General features: G+C 48.1%; 1 protein-coding gene across 1 annotated transcript in view; it reads right to left on the reverse strand.

The window, feature by feature from the left end:
- SPAG8 (sperm associated antigen 8) overlaps positions 1–5,484 on the reverse strand; it is an 88,885-nt gene extending 83,401 nt beyond the window's left edge. Inside the window, exon 1 of the mRNA XM_069964890.1 lies at positions 5,278–5,484. Within this exon, the coding sequence (XP_069820991.1) occupies positions 5,278–5,408 (131 nt within the window). The 5' untranslated portion in view covers positions 5,409–5,484. The remainder of the gene's footprint in view (positions 1–5,277) is intronic.
- Positions 5,485–16,565: the final 11,081 nt, after the last annotated feature.

Consider the following 16,565-nt stretch of genomic DNA (forward strand, 5'->3'; position numbering starts at 1 on the left):
ATATAGCTGTAGTGATGGGGATATATATATATAGCTGTAGTGATGGGGGATATATATATATAGCTGTAGTGATGGGGTATATATATATAGCTGTAGTGATGGGGTATATATATATATAGCTGTAGTGATGGGGATATATATATATATAGCTGTAGTGATGGGATATATATATATATATAGCTGTAGTGATGGGATATATATATATATAGCTGTAGTGATGGGATATATATATATATATATAGCTGTAGTGATGGGGTATATATATATATATAGCTGTAGTGATGGGGGATATATATATAGCTGTAGTGATGGGGATATATATATATAGCTGTAGTGATGGGGGATATATATATATAGCTGTAGTGATGGGGGATATATATATATAGCTGTAGTGATGGGATATATATATATATATAGCTGTAGTGATGGGATATATATATATATAGCTGTAGTGATGGGATATATATATATATAGCTGTAGTGATGGGATATATATATAGCTGTAGTGATGGGATATATATATAGCTGTAGTGATGGGATATATATATAGCTGTAGTGATGGGGTATATATATATATATATAGCTGTAGTGATGGGGTATATATATATATAGCTGTAGTGATGGGATATATATATATATAGCTGTAGTGATGGGATATATATATATATAGCTGTAGTGATGGGATATATATATAGCTGTAGTGATGGGATATATATAGCTGTACTGTGATGGGACTATATATATATATAGCTGTCGTGATGGGGTATAATATATATATAGCTGTAGTGGATTGGGATATATAATATATAGCTGTAGTGATGGGATATATATATATAGCTGTAGTGATGGATATATATATATCTAGCTGGTAGTGATGGGGTATATATATATATAGCTGGTAGTTGATGGGGTACTATATATATATACTATAGCTGTAGTGATGGGGTATATATATATAGATATATAGCTGTAGTGATGGGGGTATATATATAGCTGTAGTGATGGTGGTATATATCTATATATATAGCTGTAGTGATGGGATAGATATATAGCTGTAGTGATGGGATATATATAGATATATATATATAGCCTGTAGTGATGGGATACTATATATAGATATATATAGCTGTAGTGATGGGGTTCTATATATCATATAGCTGTAGTGATGGGATATATATATAGCTGTATTGATGGATATTTATATAGCTGTATGATTGGGATATATATATATATATATAGCTGTAGTGATGGGGTATATATATATATATATATAGCTGTAGTGATGGGATATATATATATATAGCTGTAGTGATGGGATATATATATATATATATAGCTGTAGTGATGGGGTATATATATATATATAGCTGTAGTGATGGGGTATATATATATATATAGCTGTAGTGATGGGGTATATATATATATATATAGCTGTAGTGATGGGGTATATATATATATATATAGCTGTAGTGATGGGGGATATATATATATATAGCTGTAGTGATGGGATATATATATATATATATATATAGCTGTAGTGATGGGGATATATATATATAGCTGTAGTGATGGGGGATATATATATATAGCTGTAGTGATGGGGGATATATATATAGCTGTAGTGATGGGGATATATATATATAGCTGTAGTGATGGGGGATATATATATATAGCTGTAGTGATGGGATATATATATAGCTGTAGTGATGGTATATATATATATAGCTGTAGTGATGGGGGATATATATATATAGCTGTAGTGATGGGATATATATATAGCTGTAGTGATGGGATATATATATATATAGCTGTAGTGATGGGATATATATATATATATATAGCTGTAGTGATGGGGTATATATATATATATAGCTGTAGTGATGGGGTATATATATATATATATAGCTGTAGTGATGGGGTATATATATATATATAGCTGTAGTGATGGGGTATATATATATATATATATAGCTGTAGTGATGGGGGATATATATATAGCTGTAGTGATGGGGATATATATATATAGCTGTAGTGATGGGGGATATATATATATAGCTGTAGTGATGGGGATATATATATATAGCTGTAGTGATGGGGGATATATATAGCTGTAGTGATGGGGGATATATATATATAGCTGTAGTGATGGGGGATATATATAGCTGTAGTGATGGGGGATATATATATATATAGCTGTAGTGATGGGGATATATATATATATAGCTGTAGTGATGGGGGATATATATATATAGCTGTAGTGATGGGGATATATATATATATATAGCTGTAGTGATGGGGTATATATATATATAGCTGTAGTGATGTGGATATATATATATAGCTGTAGTGATGGGGGATATATATATATAGCTGTAGTGATGGGGATATATATATATATAGCTGTAGTGATGGGGGATATATATATATAGCTGTAGTGATGGGATATATATATATATAGCTGTAGTGATGGGGTATATATTATATAGCTGTAGTGATGGGATATATATATATATATAGCTGTAGTGATGGGGATATTATATATATATAGCTGTAGTGATGGGGGATAATATATATAGCTGTAGTGATGGGGATATATATATATAGCTGTAGTGATGGGGGATATATATATAGCTGTAGTGATGGGGGATATATATATATAGCTGTAGTGATGGGATATATATATATAGCTGTAGTGATGGGGATATATATATATATAGCTGTAGTGATGGGGATATATATATATAGCTGTAGTGATGGGATATATATATATATATAGCTGTAGTGATGGGGGATATATATATATATAGCTGTAGTGATGGGGTATATATATATATAGCTGTAGTGATGGGATATATATATATATAGCTGTAGTGATGGGGTATATATATATATATATAGCTGTAGTGATGGGGGATATATATATATATAGCTGTAGTGATGGGGATATATATATATAGCTGTAGTGATGGGGTATATATATATATAGCTGTAGTGATGGGATATATATATATATATATAGCTGTAGTGATGGGGTATATATATATATATAGCTGTAGTGATGGGGGATATATATATATATAGCTGTAGTGATGGGGTATATATATATATAGCTGTAGTGATGGGATATATATATATATAGCTGTAGTGATGGGGTATATATATATATAGCTGTAGTGATGGGGGATATATATATATAGCTGTAGTGATGGGGTATATATATATATATAGCTGTAGTGATGGGATATATATATATATATAGCTGTAGTGATGGGGGATATATATATATAGCTGTAGTGATGGGGGATATATATATATAGCTGTAGTGATGGGATATATATATATATAGCTGTAGTGATGGGGATATATATATATATAGCTGTAGTGATGGGATATATATATATATATATATAGCTGTAGTGATGGGGATATATATATATAGCTGTAGTGATGGGGGATATAATATATATAGCTGTAGTGATGGGGGATATATATATATAGCTGTAGTGATGGGGGATATATATATATAGCTGTAGTGATGGGGATATATATATATAGCTGTAGTGATGGGGATATATATATATAGCTGTAGTGATGGGGGATATATATATATAGCTGTAGTGATGGGGGATATATATATATAGCTGTAGTGATGGGATATATATATATAGCTGTAGTGATGGGGGATATATATATATATATAGCTGTAGTGATGGGGGATATATATATATATATAGCTGTAGTGATGGGGATATATATATATATAGCTGTAGTGATGGGGGATAATATATATATAGCTGTAGTGATGGGTATATATATATATATAGCTGTAGTGATGGGATATATATATATATAGCTGTAGTGATGGGGGATATATATATATAGCTGTAGTGATGGGGGATATATATATATAGCTGTAGTGATGGGGGATATATATATATAGCTGTAGTGATGGGGGATATATATATATATATAGCTGTAGTGATGGGATATATATATATATAGCTGTAGTGATGGGGGATATATATATATAGCTGTAGTGATGGGGTATATATATATATATAGCTGTAGTGATGGGGTATATATATATATAGCTGTAGTGATGGGGATATATATATATAGCTGTAGTGATGGGGGATATATATATATAGCTGTAGTGATGGGGGATATATATATATAGCTGTAGTGATGGGGTATATATATATATAGCTGTAGTGATGGGATATATATATATATAGCTGTAGTGATGGGATATATATATATATAGCTGTAGTGATGGGGGATATATATATATAGCTGTAGTGATGGGGATATATATATATATATAGCTGTAGTGATGGGGTATATATATATATAGCTGTAGTGATGGGATATATATATATAGCTGTAGTGATGGGGTATATATATATATATAGCTGTAGTGATGGGATATATATATATAGCTGTAGTGATGGGGGATATATATATATAGCTGTAGTGATGGGGATATATATATATATATATCTGTAGTGATGGGGATATATATATATATAGCTGTAGTGATGGGGTATATATATATATATAGCTGTAGTGATGGGATATATATATATATAGCTGTAGTGATGGGATATATATATATATAGCTGTAGTGATGGGATATATATATATATAGCTGTAGTGATGGGATATATATATATATATATATATAGCTGTAGTGATGGGATATATATATATATAGCTGTAGTGATGGGGGATATATATATATATAGCTGTAGTGATGGGGATATATATATATAGCTGTAGTGATGGGGTATATATATATATAGCTGTAGTGATGGGATATATATATATATATATAGCTGTAGTGATGGGGTATATATATATATAGCTGTAGTGATGGGGGATATATATATATATAGCTGTAGTGATGGGATATATATATATAGCTGTAGTGATGGGGATATATATATATATATATAGCTGTAGTGATGGGGTATATATATATATAGCTGTAGTGATGGGATATATATATATAGCTGTAGTGATGGGATATATATATATATATAGCTGTAGTGATGGGGATATATATATATAGCTGTAGTGATGGGGTATATATATATAGCTGTAGTGATGGGGGATATATATATATAGCTGTAGTGATGGGGTATATATATATATAGCTGTAGTGATGGGGGATATATATATATATAGCTGTAGTGATGGGATATATATATATATATAGCTGTAGTGATGGGGGATATATATATATATATATATATAGTTGTAGTGATGGGATATTACCGGCTGTGCGGTCGGCTCCGTCCTCTCCTTCTCTGTCGCTCCCGGGATTCTTCTCTCCGGTTTATCGGTTGTTCGCTCGGTCGCGTTGTTTGGTCTCCATGGTAACAAATCATTTCCGGGGGCATGTCCATAAAAGTAGCCAATCAGCGCCCCGTACAAGCAGCGCGGGAGAGCGATGGAGATCACGTGACCATAGTGCTAGCCGTAGTGCAGGTTGTAAGATCCCGCCCCTCTGCCCGGTACAGCCAACCCCGAACACCACCACCACCACCCGCTCCCCTCACATCACCACCCGCTCCCCTTACATCACCACCACCACCACCCGCTCCCCTCACACCACCACCACCCGCTCCCCTCACACCACCACCACCCGCTCCCCTCACACCACCACCCGCTCCCCTCACATCACCACCCGCTCCCCTCACACCACCACCCGCTCCCCTCACATCACCACCACCCGCTCCCCTCACATCACCACCCGCTCCCCTCACATCACCACCACCCGCTCCCCTCACATCACCACCCGCTCCCCTCACATCACCACCACCCGCTCCCCTCACATCACCACCCGCTCCCCTCACATCACCACCCGCTCCCCTCACATCACCACCACCCGCTCCCCTCACATCACCACCCGCTCCCCTCACATCACCACCACCCGCTCCCCTCACATCACCACCCGCTCCCCTCACATCACCACCACCCGCTCCCCTCACATCACCACCCGCTCCCCTCACATCACCACCCGCTCCCCTCACATCACCACCACCCGCTCCCCTCACACCACCACCCGCTCCCCTCACATCACCACCACCCGCTCCCCTCACACCACCACCCGCTCCCCTCACATCACCACCACCCGCTCCCCTCACATCACCACCCGCTCCCCTCACATCACCACCACCCGCTCCCCTCACATCACCACCCGCTCCCCTCACATCACCACCCGCTCCCCTCACATCACCACCACCCGCTCCCCTCACATCACCACCCGCTCCCCTCACATCACCACCCGCTCCCCTCACATCACCACCCGCTCCCCTCACATCACCACCCGCTCCCCTCACATCACCACCCGCTCCCCTCACATCACCACCACCCGCTCCCCTCACATCACCACCACCCGCTCCCCTCACATCACCACCCGCTCCCCTCACATCACCACCACCCGCTCCCCTCACATCACCACCCGCTCCCCTCACATCACCACCCGCTCCCCTCACATCACCACCACCCGCTCCCCTCACACCACCACCCGCTCCCCTCACATCACCACCACCCACTCCCCTCACATCACCACCCGCTCCCCTCACATCACCACCACCCGCTCACATCACCACCACCCGCTCCCCTCACATCACCACCCGCTCCCCTCACATCACCACCACCCGCTCCCCTCACATCACCACCCGCTCCCCTTACATCACCACCCGCTCCCCTCACATCACCACCCGCTCCCCTCACATCACCACCACCCGCTCCCCTCACATCACCACCACCCGCTCCCCTCACATCACCACCACCCGCTCCCCTTACATCACCACCCGCTCCCCTTACATCACCACCCGCTCCCCTTACATCACCACCACCACCACCCGCTCCCCTCACACCACCACCACCACCCACCCGCATCCCCTCACACCACCACCCGCTCCCCTCACATCACCACCACCACCACCCGCTCCCCTCACACCACCACCCGCTCCCCTTACATCACCACCCGCTCCCCTCACACCACCACCCGCTCCCCTTACATCACCACCCGCTCCCCTTACATCACCACCCGCTCCCCTTACATCACCACCACCACCACCCGCTCCCCTCACACCACCACCACCACCACCCGCTCCCCTCACACCACCACCCGCTCCCCTCACATCACCACCACCACCACCCGCTCCCCTTACATCACCACCCGCTCCCCTTACATCACCACCCGCTCCCCTTACATCACCACCCGCTCCCCTTACATCACCACCCGCTCCCCTTACATCACCACCCGCTCCCCTTACATCACCACCCGCTCCCCTTACATCACCACCCGCTCCCCTTACATCACCACCCGCTCCCCTTACATCACCACCCGCTCCCCTTACATCACCACCCGCTCCCCTTACATCACCACCCGCTCCCCTTACATCACCACCCGCTCCCCTCACACCACCACCCGCTCCCCTTACATCACCACCACCACCACCCGCTCCCCTTACATCACCACCACCACCACCCGCTCCCCTCACATCACCACCACCACCCGCTCCCCTCACATCACCACCACCCGCTCCCCTCACATCACCACCACCACCACCCGCTCCCCTCACATCACCACCACCACCACCCGCTCCCCTCACATCACCACCACCACCTCCCGCTCCCCTTACATCACCACCCGCTCCCCTTACATCACCACCCGCTCCCCTTACATCACCACCGGACTACACCACCACCACCACCCGCTCCCCTCACATCACCACCACCACCCGCTCCCCTCACATCACCACCACCACCCGCTCCCCTCACATCACCACCACCACCCGCTCCCCTCACATCACCACCACCACCACCCGCTCCCCTCACATCACCACCACCCGCTCCCCTCACATCACCACCACCACCACCCGCTCCCCTCACATCACCACCACCACCACCACCCGCTCCCCTCACATCACCACCACCACCACCACCCGCTCCCCTCACATCACCTACCACACCACCCGCTCCCCTCACACCACCACCCGCTCCCCTCACATCACCACCACCACCCCCCGCTCCCCTCACATCACCACCACCACCACCCGCTCCCCTCACATCACCACCACCACCAACCACCCGCTCCCCTCACATCACCACACCACCACCCGCTCCCCTCACATCACCACCACCACCACCCGCGCCCCTCACATCACCACCACCACCACCCGCTCCCCTCACATCACCACCACCACCACCCGCTCCCCTCACATCACCACCACCACCACCCGCTCCCCTCACATCACCACCACCACCACCCGCTCCCCTCACATCACCACCACCACCACCCGCTCCCCTCACATCACCACCACCACCACCCGCTCCCCTCACATCACCACCACCACCACCCGCTCCCCTCACATCACCACCACCACCACCCGCTCCCCTCACATCACCACCACCACCACCACCCGCTCCCCTCACATCACCACCACCACCACCCGCACCCCTCACATCACCACCACCACCACCCGCTCCCCTCACATCACCACCACCACCACCCGCTTCCCTCACATCACCACCACCACCACCCGCTCCCCTCACATCACCACCACCACCACCCGCTCCCCTCACATCACCACCACCACCACCCGCTCCCCTCACATCACCACCGGACTACACCACCACCACCACCCGCTCCCCTCACATCACCACCCGCTCCCCTCACATCACCACCCGCTCCCCTCACATCACCACCCGCTCCCCTTACATCACCACCGGACTACACCACCACCACCACCCGCTCCCCTCACATCACCACCACCACCACCCGCTCCCCTCACATCACCACCACCACCACCCGCTCCCCTCACATCACCACCACCACCACCCGCTCCCCTCACATCACCACCACCACCACCCGCTCCCCTCACATCACCACCACCACCACCCGCTCCCCTCACATCACCACCGGAGTACACCACCACCACCACCCGCTCCCCTCACATCACCACCACCACCCGCTCCCCTCACATCACCACCGGACTACACCACCACCACCACCCGCTCCCCTCACATCACCACCACCACCCGCTCCCCTCACATCACCACCGGACTACACCACCACCCGCTCCCCTCACATCACCACCACCACCCGCTCCCCTCACATCACCACCGGACTACACCACCACCACCACCAACCGCTCCCCTCACATCACCACCACCACCCGCTCCCCTCACATCACCACCGGACTACACCACCACCACCACCAACCGCTCCCCTCACATCACCACCACCACCCGCTCCCCTCACATCACCACCGGACTACACCACCCGCTCCCCTCACATCACCACCGGACTACACCACCCGCTCCCCTCACATCACCACCGGACTACACCACCACCACCACCGGACTACACCACCACCACCACCCGCTCCCCTCACACCACCACCGGACTACACCACCACCCGCTCCCCTCACACCACCACCGGACTACACCACCACCGGACTACACCACCACCACCCGCTCCCCTCACATCACCACCGGACTACACCACCCGCTCCCCTCACATCACCACCGGACTACACCACCACCACCCGCTCCCCTCACACCACCACCGGACTACACCACCACCACCACCTGCTCCCCTCACATCACCACCACCACCCGCTCCCCTCACATCACCACCACCACCCGCTCCCCTCACATCACCACCACCACCCGCTCCCCTCACATCACCACCACCACCCGCTCCCCTCACATCACCACCACCACCCGCTCCCCTCACATCACCACCACCACCCGCTCCCCTCACACCACCACCACCCGCTCCCCTCACACCACCACCGGACTACACCACCACCCGCTCCCCTCACACCACCACCGGACTACACCACCACCACCCGCTCCCCTCACATCACCACCGGACTACACCACCACCACCCGCTCCCCTCACATCACCACCGGACTACATCACCACCACCCGCTCCCCTCACACCACCACCGGACTACACCACCACCACCACCCGCTCCCCTCACACCACCACCGGACTACACCACCACCACCACCCGCTCCCCTCACATCACCACCGGACTACATCACCACCACCCGCTCCCCTCACATCACCACCGGACTACACCACCACCACCACCCGCTCCCCTCACACCACCACCGGACTACACCACCACCACCCGCTCCTCTCACATCACCACCGGACTACATCACCACCACCCGCTCCCCTCACATCACCACCGGACTACACCACCACCACCACCCGCTCCCCTCACATCACCACCGGACTACACCACCACCCGCTCCCCTCACATCACCACCGGACTACACCACCACCACCCGCTCCCCTCACACCACCACCGGACTACACCACCACCACCCGCTCCCCTCACACCACCACCGGACTACACCACCACCACCCGCTCCCCTCACATCACCACCACCACCCGCTCCCCTCACATCACCACCACCACCACCCGCTCCCCTCACATCACCACCCGCTCCCCTCACATCACCACCCGCTCCCCTTACATCACCACCACCACCACCCGCTCCCCTCACATCACCACCGGACTACACCACCACCACCCGCTCCCCTCACATCACCACCGGACTACACCACCACCACCCGCTCCCCTCACATCACCCCCGGACTACACCACCACCACCCGCTCCCCTCACATCACCACCGGACTACACCACCACCACCCGCTCCCCTCACATCACCACCGGACTACACCACCACCACCCGCTCCCCTCACATCACCACCGGACTACACCACCACCACCCGCTCCCCTCACATCACCACCGGACTACACCACCACCACCCGCTCCCCTCACATCACCACCGGACTACACCACCACCACCCGCTCCCCTCACACCACCACCCGCTCCCCTCACACCACCACCCGCTCCCCTCACACCACCACCACCACCACCCGCTCCCCTCACATCACCACCAGACTACACCACCCGCTCCCCTCACACCACCACCCGCTCCCCTCACACCACCACCACCACCCGCTCCCCTCACATCACCACCGGACTACACCACCACCATCACCACCACCCGCTCCCCTCACATCATCACCACCCGCTCCCCTCACATCACCACCACCGGACTACATCACCACCCGCTCCCCTCACATCATCACCACCCGCTCCCCTCACATCATCACCACCCGCTCCCCTCACATCATCACCACCCGCTCCCCTCACATCATCACCACTCGCTCCCCTCACATCACCACCACCGGACTACACCACCTCCTGCTCCCCTCACATCATCACCACCCGCTCCCCTCACATCACCACCACCACCGGACTACACCACCTCCCGCTCCCCTCACATCACCACCACCACCACCGGACTACACCACCTCCCGCTCCCCTCACATCACACACTCACCCGCTCCCCTCACACCACCAGCACCGGACTACACCACCACCCGCTCCCCTCACATTACCACCACCCGCTCCCCTCACATCACCTCCACCACCGGACTACACCACCACCCGAGTAGTAGATACTTGGAACAAACTTCCAGCAGAGGTGGTTGGTAAATCTACAATAACAGAATTTAAACACGCCTGGGATAAACATACATCTATCCTAAGATAATAAGAAAGAAAAAACTAAAAGGGCCGACTAGATGGACCCAGTGGTCTTCTGCTGCCGACAATCTTCTATGTACTACGCCTCACCCCGCTCCCCTTACCTTCCGCCTACCTCACCTCCCCGTGCTCCCGCACACCTCACCCCAGCCCATGTTATTTCAGGATTGTGACACTGAAGGGGCCATATGTTGTCTGCACAACATGGTGCCAAGCTTTTAACCTGACAGAATACAAGAATCTGAAGATGCTGCTGGTTACTGCTGCGGTGCACCAGATATCTCCTGGCGCCATTGTTGTCTGAGCCCATCTTCTCTGCACGTTATAAGTGAAACTTCTCCAATAACACTGTGGCCTTTCCACCTACATAATGTGTATGCACATAACAATCACACAGCCTGACCCCATACTGTGGGATGACCTGCCTTACTAGCCTATGCTTTACAGAACATCCTATGGATGGAGGCACAAAGGCTGGAGTTGACCCCATTCACTTCTATGTGTAGAGATGAGGCAATTTACAGTAATAATGAAACAGGTGCCTGGAAAAGCTGGGAGACTTGTCCCGGGGTTAGGGTTAGACTTCTCCCAAGACTGCATCCAGCTTTTCCAGGCACCTGGAGTACGTGGCAGTGGATTTCAAGAGCAGCAGTCTAAAAAGTCTATAGCCGAGCGTACTGAATCGCTTTGTTTTGTTACTTCAGTAAATTTGCTCATCTCTAAATGTTTTGTGAAGGTCATTCTTCATAGAAGAAACATCAACGATTCTAAGAGGTAACGTAAAGCCTAGCTCGTATCTACTCATCACATTGTCTGCTTTTATTTCTGATTTTAATTTACTTTTTTTGCATTTGACATGAAACTGACACACACACACACACGCACGGACACACTGGCTGACACACACGCACACACTCTCACTGACACAGACCTTACAGCTCAGTCTTTTCTTTCCCTGTAGGTCCCCCCGCTCCTTTCGTCTGGCGTTCAGCCTGCTCACCCTGCACTACAGTGGCGGGCCCCTTCAGTAGAGGCGCTGTGGGCCCTGGGTAAGCCAGGTGCTGATGCCAGCCCATGGGACACAATAGACAGGAGCTGTCCTATTCAGATGCATGGGAGGCTTCTGGGCGTGCCCAGTGAAATTTACACAGGGAAGGGAGTGCAGAGTTTGAGGAGCAGCCATTGTGCGCACCTATTAACTATATAACTGTGTCACCTCCTGTACTCGGATTGTACAGGAAGTCTAAGGGCCCTATTCCACCGGACGATTATCGTTTGCATAATCGTTAACGATTAACGATCTCAAACGACCGCTATTGCGAAAGACCTGAAAACGTTTGGTCATTTCCATGGAACGATAATCGTTACTTATGATCGTAATTGCGATCGTTTCTCTTCGCTATTTATTCGCTATTGCGTTCGTATCTATTGCGAACGACCGAACGATGTCTTATTCAATGCGAACGATTTGCGAACGAGCAACGATAAAAATAGGTCCAGGTCTTATAAAGCGATCAACGATTTCTCGTTCGGTCGTTAATCGTTAACTGCATTTCAACCGAACGATTATCGTTCAGATTAGAACGATTTAACGATAATCTGAACGATAATCGTCCGGTGGAATAGGGCCCTAAGGGTCTGGCCAGTGATTGGCTGTGTGGTCTGTCAGCTAAGACAGGCCGCACCATAACTGCTGCTGCATGCAGGACCGGGAAGAAGGAGGACATGCTTAGGTAACGCATGGTGCTTGTGAAATAGTTGGTCGCCCGCCACACACCACTATATCACGCATCGATGCGCGGTCGGTGCCTGATGATTTTAGGTTTGAACCTAAAATGATCAGCCAATGACACGAATGGCTGATCATTGACTCTATTCCACAGAGCGATAATCGGGAATAGGACCCTAAGGGTGCATTTGCACAGACAGATTATCAGAGATTTTTAAAGCCAAAGCCAGGAACAAACTATAAACAGGTCATAAAGGAAAGACAGATTTGTCTTCCCAAATCCATTCCTGGCTTTGGCTTCAAAAATCTGTCAGATAACCACACCATAAGATCACTAAAAGGTTACTGTTAGGCCTGGTGGTCAGAACGGAAATTACGAGGATTTCAGGATTAAAAAAAAAATCAACTTGACTTGCAGTGGCAGTTTTACTTTAAAGTGATACTGTCCCCCCTTTTTGCAGTATGACTTCTCTACACAGGTGTAGAGAGTAATTTTGCAGTTTCCATATGTCATGATGCTCTGCCCACATGTATGTATGTAATGGTTGCTCCTGTTACTGTACCTGATTGTTGGTGTATGTGATTGTTGCTCCTATTTCTGTACCTGATTGTTGCTGCTGTTACTATATAACTATACTATATATCTAAGCTCTGTAACATAGTAAAGTAAGTGGACCTTTATCAAATAATGGTGACAGAGTAGACATCTTGTAAATGTGACTATTTGAGACTCTAATACAAGCAAAGAATTTCAAACCGAGAAAAATGCATGTTACTTTGTTGTTTAAGAATTTCACAAAAGTTAACCCCTTCTCGACCAATTGTAATCAAGCACTGATCTTAGAGATCAATGCAGTACATATGTATTATCTCCATGAGAAATAAGGGCAGTAATAAGTTAAAGTAAAAATTTTTTTTTTTATAAAAGTATGTCACCCACCCCCCCCCCCCCCCCCCCCCCCTGTGTGTATACAGGGATATGTGGAGTATATAGGTCAGTGTGTATACAGGGTATATAGGTCAGTGTGTATACAGGGATATGCGGGGTATATAGGTCAGTGTGTATACAGGGATATGCGGGGTATATAAGTCAGTGTGTATACAGGGTATATACACTCACCGGCCACTTTATTAGGTACACCTGTCCAACTGCACGTTACCACTTAATTTCTAATCAGCCAATCACATGGCGACAACTCAGTGCATTTAGGCATGTAGACATGGTCAAGACAATCTCCTGCAGTTCAAACCGAGCATCAGTATGGGGAAGAAAGGTGATTTGAGGCCTTTGAACGTGGCATGGTTGTTGGTGCCAGAAGGGCTGGTCTGAGTATTTCAGAAACTGCTGATCTACTGGGATTTTCACGCACAACCATCTCTAGGGTTTACAGAGAATGGTCCGAAAAAGAAAAACCATCCAGTGAGCGGCAGTTCTGTGGGCGGAAATGCCTTGTTGATGCCAGAGGTCAGAGGAGAATGGGCAGACTGGTTCGAGCTGATAGAAAGGCAACAGTGACTCAAATAGCCAACCGTTACAGCCAAGGTAGGCCGAAGAGCATCTCTGAACGCACAGTACGGCCAACTCTGAGGCAGATGGGCTACAGCAGCAGAAGACCACACCGGGGGCCACTCCGCTCAGCTAAGAACAGGAAACTGAGGCTACAATTTGCACAAGCTCATCGAAATTGGACAGTAGAAGATTGGAAAAACGTTGCCTGGTCTGATGAGTCTCGATTTCTGCTGCGACATTCGGATGGTAGGGTCAGAATTTGGCGCCAACAACATGAAAGCATGGATCCATCCTGCCTTGTATCAACGGTTCAGGCTGGTGGTGGTGGTGTCATGGTGTGGGGAATATTTTCTTGGCACTCTTTGGGCCCCTTGGTACCAATTGAGCATGGTTGCAGCGCCACAGCCTACCTGAGTATTGTTGCTGACCATGTCCATCCCTTTATGACCACAATGGACCCAACATCTGATGGCGACTTTCAGCAGGATAATGCGCCATGTCATAAAGCTAGAATCATCTCAGACTGGTTTCTTGAACATGACAATGAGGTCACTGTACTCCAATGGCCTCCACAGTCACCAGATCTCAATCCAATAGAGCATCTTTGGGATGTGGTGGAACGGGAGATTGGCATCATGGATGTGCAGCCGACAAATCTGCGGCAACTGTGTGATGTCATCATGTCACTATGGACCAAAATCTCTGAGGAAGCTTCCAGCACCTTGTTGTATCTATGCCACCAAGAATTGGGGCAGTTCTGAGGGCAAAAGGGGGTCCAACCCGTTACTAGCAGGGTGTACCTAATAAAGTGGCCGCTGAGTGTAGGTCAGTGTGTATACAGGGATATGCAGGCTATATAAGTCAGTGTATATAGGGATATGCAGGGTATATAGGTCAGTGTGTATACAGGGATATGCAGGGTATATAGGTCAGTGTGTATACAGGGATATGCAGGCTATATAGGTCAGTGTGTATACAGGGGTATGCTGGGTATATAGGTCAGTGTGTATACAGGGATATGCAGGGTATATAGGTCAGTGTGTATACAGGGATATGCAGGGTATATAGGTCAGTGTGTATACAGGGATATGCAGGGTATATAGGTCAGTGTGTATACAGGGATATGCAGGGTATATAGGTCAGTGTGTATACAGGGATATGCAGGCTATATAGGTCAGTGTGTATACAGGGGTATGCTGGGTATATAGGTCAGTGTGTATACAGGGATATGCAGGCTATATAGGTCAGTGTGTATACAGGGGTATGCTGGGTATATAGGTCAGTGTGTATACAGGGATATGCAGGGTATATAGGTCAGTGTGTATACAGGGATATGCAGGGTATATAGGTCAGTGTGTATACAGGGATATGCAGGGTATATAGGTCAGTGTGTATACAGGGATATGCAAGCTATATAGGTCAGTGTGTATACAGGGGTATGCTGGGTATATAGGTCAGTGTGTGACCTATATAGCCTGCATATCCTTGTATACACACACTGACCTATATACCCAGCATACCCCTGTATACACACTGACCTATATAGCCTGCATATCCCTGTATACAGTGTGTATACAGGGGTATGCTGGGTATATAGGTCAGTGTGTGTATACAGGGATATGCAGGCTATATAGGTCAGTGTGTATACAGGGATATGCGGGGTATATAGGTCAGTGTGTATACAGGGGTATGCTGGGTATATAGGTCAGTGTGTGTATACAAGGATA

This window comes from Dendropsophus ebraccatus, chromosome 3 (genome assembly GCF_027789765.1).
Source record: "Dendropsophus ebraccatus isolate aDenEbr1 chromosome 3, aDenEbr1.pat, whole genome shotgun sequence".
Classification (NCBI taxonomy): domain Eukaryota; kingdom Metazoa; phylum Chordata; class Amphibia; order Anura; family Hylidae; genus Dendropsophus; species Dendropsophus ebraccatus.